Genomic DNA, 9,718 nt, shown 5'->3' on the forward strand with positions numbered 1-9,718 from the left:
AACATAATTAATTTTTTTTCATTTTTTCCAGAAAATTTTCCGTTGTTCGGGTGACATTGTTTTAGCTCACTCTTGGCTCATCCAAACATGTCTGCCTGGTATCGGTAAACTGGTGACAGATTATTAAAGTAGCAAAACCCTAAATTGATATTAAACACTAATTAAGTAAAGACTGTTATCGTTTAACTAACAAAAAATATAGCATTATCTATTTAATAAAGAGCGTTTAAAAACGGATAAATTATTTATCAAACTAATGAATTTTAAACTTCTGCTGATAAAAAGATTTGTAACATCAAAATCCAAAAAACAAAAGAAAAATTGGCAACTTAATGCAGCTTATTTAAATTTTTGCTAATAATTGTTGTAAAAAGTTGTCACTTTTAAATCTTAATTAATATTTCACTTAATCAGCAAAATCTTTATTTTCCAAAAATACAAATAAATAAATAAAATATTTACGTATTTTTCTTCAAATTTTAACTCGTGTAAATGGAAATCCAGTTGTTCAAAGTTCTCAAAGGTAAAATATGCAAGGGTAGTTCCGTGATTACGGGGTTGTTTGGAGAATTTCTAAAAAAAAATTTTCTTTTCGAGTTATTGGTTTTTAGAAAATCTTATAAAAAAATAAAAATAATTTTATATTTAGATATTTTATGCAAAATTTTTTTATTTATCAATTATTTTTTAGTATAATAATATAAAAATATTTTTTTATTTATTTATTATATAAATTTTTTTTTTAAAAAAATCTTTAAAAAAAAAGAATATAAATTATAATTTTAAATTTTTTTTTTAATTTTTTTAATATTTTTATTTTTATTATTAAAAATTTACCAAATACAATATAAAATAAAAAAAAAATTTTCAAGTACTATGTTAAATTTGCGGCAGATGGCTTTGCTTGTGTAGTTGAGCTGAAGCTTAGTGATTCTCTTCCGTGAAGCGGTGAAGCCTTTCAAACTTTGGGTAGCTGCAAAAATAAACAACTTTGCCCCTTTCTCTCTTTGTTGAGCACCACAACACACACAACAAAACCATGGCCGATGCCGAAGATGCCGTGCGACGCCGTAACGCCGTCGCTGACTACCGGAAGAAACTCCTTCAGCACAAGGAATTGGAATCCAGAGTCCGATCCGGTTCGCCTCTTATTTCTTATTCTGTTTTCTGTCACTTTTAATAACTATCATATGCATTCCTTACTAGCTTCGGTTCTGTCTCGTTATGCAAAATGGCACTGCTAGGGTTCGTGTTGTCAGCCTTTTTTAACTGTTTCTTTCGCATCACATCGCGCAAACCTGTTACCATGCCTGAGTATTTGTTTTCATTAGGGTTCTTTATTATTTTAAATTTTGGGGGAAAACTGGCCCGTGCTAAATTTGGTTTTGGTTACTTTAGGTCAATTTCTGGAAATTAGGGAAATTATATCGATTGGATCTACTTTGAAATCGCACTAAGATTCTGCTGATGAAATCTATTCTATTCCCTAGTTGTGTAGAAGAAAAAAAAAACTCGTGATAGAGTTCTTAGTCAAAAGAAACAAGTGGCATAACTCCTAAAACAGAGTTATGGTATTTTTTTTTTATAGCAATTTCCTTTTTAACCCGATACAGGAATGTTGAATTTGGATTATAAACTCAAATTTCAGTGAGGGAGAATTTACGAGCCTCAAAGAAAGAATTCAACAAAACAGAAGATGATTTGAAGTCTCTTCAAAGTGTTGGGCAGATCATTGGCGAAGTTCTCAGGCCTCTTGATAATGAACGCTGTAATGATTCTATCCTTTTTAATTTATTATTTGATTCTTCTTATCATCTATACATCTGTATTTAAAGTGTGTATTATGGTTGCATAATCCTTTCTAGCTAACTAGTATATTATATTGTTACTTGATTGATAGAACTTTTAAGAATAAATCAATGGTTATAGAATTTATTTGTTTTTGTAATGTTAGTGATTGTTAAAGCAAGCAGCGGTCCAAGGTATGTGGTTGGCTGCCGCAGTAAAGTGGACAAGGAAAAATTGACTTCTGGTACAAGAGTGGTTCTTGATATGACAACACTCACCATAATGCGTGCTCTTCCACGTGAAGTAAGTTCTCACTGTTTTTCTGTTATTCTTTTTTCCTTTTTTTTTTTTAAATTGTGATTGGATTCATGCATTGATGTCTTGTTGACATATGTAGGTTGGTTGGTTTCTGAAAATCAACTATTTCTTATGTCTGATGTCCCCTACTTTCTATTGTTTGTGTTTCCAGGTTGATCCTGTAGTTTACAATATGCTGCATGAAGATCCTGGGAATGTCAGTTACTCTGCCGTTGGTGGTTTATCTGATCAGATAAGAGAATTGAGGGAATCAATTGAGTTGCCTCTGATGAATCCCGAGCTCTTTCTTCGAGTTGGAATTAAACCTCCTAAGGTACCTTTCACTAAACTTTCTACTCCCTGACCTCTATTGAAGAAATTGTGTATTTTATTTTAGTAGCATTGGCATCCAATTCTTATTGTCTTTAATGGAAGTGTATTTTAAAAGCCATGCTTCTAGATTTTGCTTTTGATTACAATTACCCCACTGTCATCTTTCAGGGTGTTCTCCTCTACGGACCTCCTGGTACTGGTAAAACATTGTTGGCTAGGGCGATTGCCAGCAATATAGATGCTAACTTCTTAAAGGTCATATTCTATTTCTTTTTCTCAATTCTGTGTGTTTTAAGGGTTTCCTCAACACGAATGTATTTTACCTTCCTCCCTCATTCTGATGTAGGTTGTTTCAAGTGCCATAATTGATAAGTACATTGGAGAAAGTGCTAGGTTGATTAGGGAAATGTTTGGGTATGCACGTGATCATCAGGTAGGATTTTTGCATTTGGTTTGCCTATAGCTTATATATATATAATTAAGGAGCAATTCTAAATCTCCATAATGTTTGTTTAAGCCCTGCATAATTTTTATGGATGAGATCGATGCCATTGGTGGTCGTCGTTTTAGTGAGGGAACAAGTGCAGATCGTGAGATTCAAAGAACATTGATGGAGCTGCTTAATCAACTTGATGGGTTTGATCAACTTGGGAAGGTATACTTCACTTGATAATCCCATCATACTAAATTTTACAAGCAGCCATGATTAACTTATAGAAACATGGGTTATGTAATGAATTCCATTAAAAGGAACTTCATTCTACCTTCTCTTTTAGTGTTGAGGTAGGTGGTGAATGTGGTAAGCCAGTGAGGCAAACATATCTACTTTTACACTTTTAGATGATGAATGCATGGTAATGGATTTTTTCTGCAAATGATTATGTGGGAGAACTCTATTGATGGTTTGATAATTATAACATTTTTGTCTGCATTTGTGTTGTAGGTTAAAATGATAATGGCAACAAATCGACCTGATGTACTTGACCCTGCTCTCCTGCGTCCTGGGAGATTGGATAGAAAAATAGAAATTCCTTTGCCCAATGAACAATCAAGGATGGAAATTCTCAAGATTCATGCTGCTGGAATTGCTAAGCATGGTGAAATAGACTATGAAGCTGTTGTGAAGCTTGCCGAGGTGAGTCCAGGTGACTTGGGTTAGTTTTACTCATAATTTCTGCATGTTTGACATTTCTCTATTGCAAACTGTGCAGGGATTTAATGGAGCTGATCTTCGGAATGTCTGCACAGAAGCTGGAATGTCCGCAATTCGTGCAGAGCGTGATTATGTGATCCACGAAGATTTTATGAAGGTGAGTACTTTGTATAAGAAGCTATTTTCTCCGGGTATACCATGCCTTCTCACTTACATGGATTATAATTTTGATTGTTTGGTCCCAGGCTGTTAGGAAACTGAATGACGCAAAGAAACTTGAATCGAGTGCACACTACAATGCGGATTTCGGTAAAGAATAGAATTTATTGGAAACTTCCTTCAAAGCCATGGATATCTAGGCAGTGCATGTTTTGAGTAAGAAATACCTCATGCAAGTTAGTCAACTCGAAGAGCTAAAAGCATGATGGTTCGTTTGGGCTATGACTTGTATTATCTGAATTCTGAAAGTGGAACTTGTCAACCCGACACAGGGATGTCAATTGATTTGTTTGCCTGACGCATTTATTTATTTTTTTCCTTTCTTGCTATGAATGTAGAAGTACGGCACACATATTTAAACTAGTATCTGGCCGTTTGCCATGTTAATCGCCTTCTATTTCCATATTGATTGAGCATTTTAAATCATGAATTATCACTTGGTTATCAATTTATTTCTGCTAAGCATACCGACTAGCGACTAATTCTGTTAATCATACATATGCTTGTAAGCTGGATGCTTTTTCTTCGTCAAAAACCAGTTATTCTGTCAAAGGTAATCCAACGCTTTTTTATTTTAGATATGATTTCATCTAGAATACCATTTGAACAGACAGAAATTTAATCGGACAAGGGGAACAAAAAAGAAACAAAACAAAACTTGTCTTCAATCCCTCGTGTTGGTGCGTAGGCTTAAGGGCAAAGGACGTTATATTCCATACAATTAAATATGAACAACGTCAAGCTGGTTGGAATTTTTTGTGACGAGAAATAAATACAAAATTATTGGCAAGGCTAAACTAAAGTACAAAATATTGAATTCTAACTTGCTAGTATAATCAAGAGAGCTGGTGTGCCTCTAACAACTACATGCCCGTGGGAACTCAATCTTTACGATGCCGTGCCCAGAAACCCTTCTTCCTCGCAGAATCATTCTCCGACAGGGATCGGCTCCACTTGGATCCGAGTGAAAAATGCCGCCTTAAGAATGGTTTTCCAACTGAGTTACTCCTTGTACTGGAGCTGGCTTCCATCTTTGAAGATTTCCCACCCCATTCAACCCCTTTTTGGCGATCAAATACATCTAACCCACCATCAAGATAGCTGTCAACAACCCGGTTTCGGGATATCTTGTGGTTCTTGGCCTTCATCTCTGATTTTCGTGATAACTTCGACAAGTGCTTCTCTCCGACCATACAAATTGGACAGGCTGGATCATAACTATCTGTCTCCGGTGTCATAGTTTCCAAGCAGTCTGCATGATATACATGACCACAGACAAGAACGGCAACAACCGAGACATCACTGCTGGTAAAAAATTTCTGGTTACCCCATGCAGATCTCTCGGTCAAGAGCCTCGAGCATGCCCCACAAGATTGTAAATCCATTGAGGGTGAATACGAGAACCTACTACTAGCTCCACTTATCTTAAGACGTCCTGAACCAAAATACTCGCTATCAAAAGACCACCGTTCCTTTTGAGACGAAGCGACCAGCTCAGAAAAGGTTCGCATAGACCAGCCATCAGATGACCCACATTGGGATCCAGTTGCCATGTCATTACTGCAAGTGGAGAGTACAAATGACGGTCTTCCCTCAGAAATAGAGTTGTCCGGTGACTTCAGACCCAGAATTCGGCTGTCAGATATTTGTCTCAAAAGGGGGTGTCCTGGAGATCTATGAGCCCATCTCGATGGCATTGAATTAGGTAGATTGTGATCATTATGATTAGGCAATGGATCGGTTGTAGGTGTTGAGAAAACTGAAGGTATTGAATACGAAACATTTGGCATTGAAGATTCTGCAATTTCCGGTGATTCTGCCAAATTTTTCACCTACAGAGAAATATAATATCAACAGTGAGGCCAAAGTTACAGCAATATGCTTATCATTTAGATTATTGGCAATTCTATGTAGCAAATCTAGTAGTTCAAAACTAACCACTGTAGAGCAATTGCTTGACAAGGAAAGATCTGCAGCAAGAACATAGATGAAGAAAGAAAAATTAACGGCCATACCCCAAAAGAAAAAAAGGAATCAGGGAACCAGTGTACAAAAGTATAATAGCAATATAAATATCAGGAAACAAGAATACAGAATGCTGGGAAGCAACTTATGCCAGATCGGAAGACAAGAAAATGCAACAGGTGACAAAAGGACATTGATCTGGAAGATAAAGATGCTTTGCATAAACAATTAACAAAAACGTCCAACATATCACAAGTACGATTGGAAGGCAGGTCCTTAATGCTTTTATCCCAAGCACTTTAAAAGAAAAATAAGGAGCCTATAGATGATCAAGCTACTCCAGACAGATGCAAAGATCCTCATTTCACACCAATGTTACTTCAACTGTAACCAATCTAAAAGATCAGAACAATCTTTGAACACTACTATGTATATTCATGAATAGTAGTGAAAGGTGTAATATGAAAAACGCACAAAGCTGGATAAGCAAGAAAGCTTAACCAAACTTTTTCCCTCACAAGGTAAGCACCTTCAGTTGAACAGACAGATAACTGTCAAAAGAATTCATCCAGCAATAAAATCTTCTTTCAAATAATGAGATGCTCAAAAACCACCAGTGCCATATTCTCATGCATCATTAGATTCTATAAAAGAATAATAGATTCGACATTTACTTGAAGATGGGGTCATCTGATTTGCGACCAGTCGCTCATGCACAGGGGACTTCTGAGAAATAGGTGTTACAGAATTCTCCAGGGTGCTTCCCCCATCAGATAAATTGCCTCTTTCAGAACTTAGTGACCCTTTGAGCTCCATGCTGATATTTCTGCTGACTCTGCGTGACGTGTGAAAGGAAGGATCCTCAATTTCACCAGCAACATGGCCCCAACTATCCCATCGAAAGCTCCACGAAGGCGAACATACAACATTTCTATGTAAACTTTCACCTGCACCTCTGTTGGAAAGTGTATGATCCTTTGCAGCAACACAACAAGCTGATCCCATGATAACTGCTAAGCGCTGGCATACATAAATATCAATCAAACTTGAATGAAGACTAATAAAGAGATACTGTATTGGTAAATTAAAGAAATATAAATAAGAAAACACGTGTAATATTTTACCAGGAAAATTACAGAGAAAATCAGAAGCCAGCTCAATTTTCCAACAAGAAATTGTAATCCTACTTACTCTCCTGAAAATTGAACAAAAAATAAAATAAATTAAATTGAGATTTATGGTAACGTGTTGAAAATGATAAAAAAAGCCAAAGCTCTAGATAAAGAAACCCACTCAAATCTTATGAATTCTGATGGAAACAAATTTATTCGGTGAGCAATGAACATGACATCGTATCGTAAAGTTAAACGGTTCAATAGCATTTTCCATATTATGTGACATACCAATCAAAATGTTAACATTAAGAAGCTCCTAAGTTCCAAACCAAAACTTGCATCCCAATCTAACCCTCCTAAAATCTCTAGCACAGCAGTGTGTGGTAAAATACCCAAGTTAACATGAGAAAAGAAAGCAATAATGGAAGCCATGGAACAACTTCCTAGACATACAGACACCAAAAATTTATAGTTGCAACCAATCATCGAAGAAGACATTAAAAGTGAAATTAGTAATGAGAAGCAGCAAATCCTAACTGGATAACTGTGAAAGGAAAATATTGGATATTCACACTCACAGAGTTAAAAGCAGAGGTGAACTACACTGCAGAGCCAAACACTAACACTTAATACAGAGAAAAACACGAAACTCCCAAACATAAAACCTTAATTCATCAATAAAACCACCAAAAATAACTTCTTTTCATTTACATATTTTTTTTATAAAAATAAATAAATAAATAAAGCAAAGGGTTGCAATTTCGTCTACCATGACCCGAATCCCGTGGCCACGTAAAAGAAACAAAGGGGAATTCATCCAGCAATGCTCAAAATGGGGCAATATTTTTGGCATAGAACGAATAACAAAAGAGCTAGGGTTTTGAAGCATTCTAAAGACCAGGTCGTAGCATGAATGAATAATAGAGTTAGAAAAAAAATTGCTAAAAATAGAGAAATAGAATAGAAAGAATAAGAACGAAATGGTACCTCTTCAAATGAAAATTCTTAGAAAAAAAAATGTGAGCTTCGGAGAAGAGAGAAGAAAAAAAAAAACGGGTTTTGGTGTGTGAAGTGTTGATATTTGGGGCTTCCTCTTCGTGTTGTTCTGAGTGGTGTACGGAAGAAGTATGTGACGGCGTTTGCCACCGTTATAACGGAGTTTAAGTAAGAGGGTGACCCTGTGACACTGCTGTTTTGTCTTTGTGTGTGTTGGATTGAAATTGGAATTGGAATACTTAGCACTGAATGCCATGGTTTTCACTCTTTATTTTGTCCCTTTCCTTTCTTTTCCCTTTCTTCCTATTCTTCAATGTGCATTGCTGTCTTTGTCTCTTTTTAAATACAGGTTGTAAAATTAAATAAATAAAAATTATGGTTGAATAATGTTACTCCCATGGCTTTGATAAAGTGGGAAAGCATGAATTGACTCACTATACTTTTAAAAGACAATAACTTCTAAAGTCATCAATATTGACAACATACGATTCAAGATCATTATTCATTAGTTTGATTCTTATAAAATACTATTCTGATCTTGTCGAGCTGCTAAGTTTTGACAACATTTAAAGGGAATTAGTTCAATAAAAAGGAGAAATCATACTCTTTTAGAAAAAACCAGGCATTAATAATTAATAATTAAAACAGAAAGGAAGTAAAGGTTTTTAGATTTGTTTTTCTTACTAGGAGACCGCATTTCTTTAATTATAACCCTAATACTAGAAATGAAAAAACAGTTGGCTGCTCAGTGGTCTAAGCTAAGAGGGGTACATGTTATGTTAATTATTGATATTCTTTTTTTCACACGCTATTTTTCAGTCTAATAGTCTTTTACTTATTTAAAAGTGTACTATTGATCAATAAATTAGGAGAAAGTATAGGGAGCTAATAGAGTATTTGTACAATATGTATAATAGGAGATTAGGGATATTCAATTCAGGTTTATTATCCTTGGTACTTGAATAGTTATTTTGGATAATATGTGTGTATTGTGTTTGAGAAATTAATAGTATTTTATCCTAGATGTTCATTTTTTAACTCATATTAAACCAAATAAATAACCCATTATACATATTGTACAAATACTCTATTAATTTTTTAGCGACATAAATTATTATATATATAAGATAATTATTCGATCCATCTAAGTTAGTTCTAATAATTTGATATTTTATGCATGCGTATTAAGTTTTGGACAAGCAAACAAATAGCTGGGTCAGCTGAACAAAAAGATAAAATTCTACACATATATGGACTAGACAGTTTTTTTATGCATTATTAAACAGTCTATACGCAACACATTCTTAAAGTTATTTATCATTATTACTACATAAAAATACAGAGGTATAAAGGTATAGTAATATTCGGCATCAATTTCTATAGAAATTTGTAGGTGTTTCGTCTGGATTTTGATTTTTCCACTTCGATAAAAATGTCGATTAATATCTCAATTTGAAGAATAGACACGATTTTTTTTATGAGTTGCTCTTAAAATTTATAGATCATACCTAATAAAAATGTAAAAAATAATAATTATAAAAAGTTTGTTTCGATCGAGTCTAATTGATCTGATGGCCAGACCCGACTGGTTGACTCGATGGGTATGTAATATCCGAATCGAGAAGAAACTCGAGACACCTCTTCTCTCCCTGTGAGGTACATGATAGTTGGAGAAAAAAATTTTTTGAAAGGTGGGTTTGTTTCTGTGGGACCTGCCCTAGGTGCAGACTATATAAGGGGAGGGTCCTACTCTTCCCCCAGGTACGTCACCTAACCCTTACCTTTTCTGCCACCTTGTACGGATTCTGACTTGAGCGTCGGAGTCCCTTTTGCACGTGGCTCCCCCTCTCAT

The 9,718-nt window shown here is 35.0% G+C and overlaps 2 protein-coding genes across 6 annotated transcripts; one reads left to right on the forward strand and one right to left on the reverse strand.

Moving 5' to 3' along the window:
- Positions 1-876: 876 nt before the first annotated feature.
- LOC107610080 (26S proteasome regulatory subunit S10B homolog B) lies at positions 877-4,216 on the forward strand. The gene is made up of 10 exons (XM_016312153.3): positions 877-1,139; positions 1,649-1,768; positions 1,955-2,091; positions 2,258-2,419; positions 2,587-2,673; positions 2,765-2,851; positions 2,936-3,073; positions 3,362-3,553; positions 3,630-3,728; positions 3,817-4,216. The coding sequence occupies exons 1-10, from the start codon at positions 1,040-1,042 to the stop codon at positions 3,889-3,891; spliced, it is 1,197 nt and encodes a 398-aa protein (XP_016167639.1). The 5' UTR covers positions 877-1,039; the 3' UTR covers positions 3,892-4,216.
- Positions 4,217-4,480: 264 nt separating this feature from the next.
- LOC107610081 (RING/U-box superfamily protein) lies at positions 4,481-8,178 on the reverse strand. Of its 5 annotated transcripts, none has more exons than XM_016312154.3 (5): positions 7,858-8,178; positions 6,880-6,950; positions 6,430-6,775; positions 5,729-5,760; positions 4,481-5,622 (listed from the first exon to the last, which is right to left on the reverse strand). In XM_016312154.3, the coding sequence occupies exons 3-5, from the start codon at positions 6,758-6,760 to the stop codon at positions 4,672-4,674; spliced, it is 1,314 nt and encodes a 437-aa protein (XP_016167640.1). In that variant the 5' UTR covers positions 6,761-6,775; positions 6,880-6,950; positions 7,858-8,178; the 3' UTR covers positions 4,481-4,671. The 5 variants fall into 5 exon arrangements, with proteins under 5 accessions (XP_016167640.1, XP_016167641.1, XP_020961819.1 ...); XM_016312155.3 differs by having other exon boundaries at positions 6,430-6,765; positions 7,858-8,107; XM_021106160.2 differs by having other exon boundaries at positions 6,430-6,800; positions 7,858-7,996.
- Between the last annotated feature and the right edge of the window lie 1,540 nt (positions 8,179-9,718).

Source organism: Arachis ipaensis, chromosome B7 (genome assembly GCF_059453495.1).
Source record: "Arachis ipaensis isolate K30076 ecotype BB chromosome B7, ASM5945349v1, whole genome shotgun sequence".
Lineage (NCBI taxonomy): Eukaryota > Viridiplantae > Streptophyta > Magnoliopsida > Fabales > Fabaceae > Arachis > Arachis ipaensis.

Coding starts and splice junctions, on each gene's coding strand:
- LOC107610081 (XM_016312154.3), bottom strand. CDS start 6,760: ATGGGATCAGCTTGTTGTGTTGCTGCAAAGGATCATACACTTTCCAAC. Junction 5,761..6,429: donor TCAGATGACCCCATCTTCAA/GTAAATGTCGAA, acceptor TTCTTGCTGCAG/ATCTTTCCTTGTCAAGCAAT. Junction 5,623..5,728: donor CAAGCAATTGCTCTACAGTG/GTTAGTTTTGAA, acceptor ATTTCTCTGTAG/GTGAAAAATTTGGCAGAATC.
- LOC107610080 (XM_016312153.3), top strand. CDS start 1,040: ATGGCCGATGCCGAAGATGCCGTGCGACGCCGTAACGCCGTCGCTGAC. Junction 2,420..2,586: donor TTGGAATTAAACCTCCTAAG/GTACCTTTCACT, acceptor GTCATCTTTCAG/GGTGTTCTCCTCTACGGACC. Junction 3,074..3,361: donor GGTTTGATCAACTTGGGAAG/GTATACTTCACT, acceptor TTTGTGTTGTAG/GTTAAAATGATAATGGCAAC.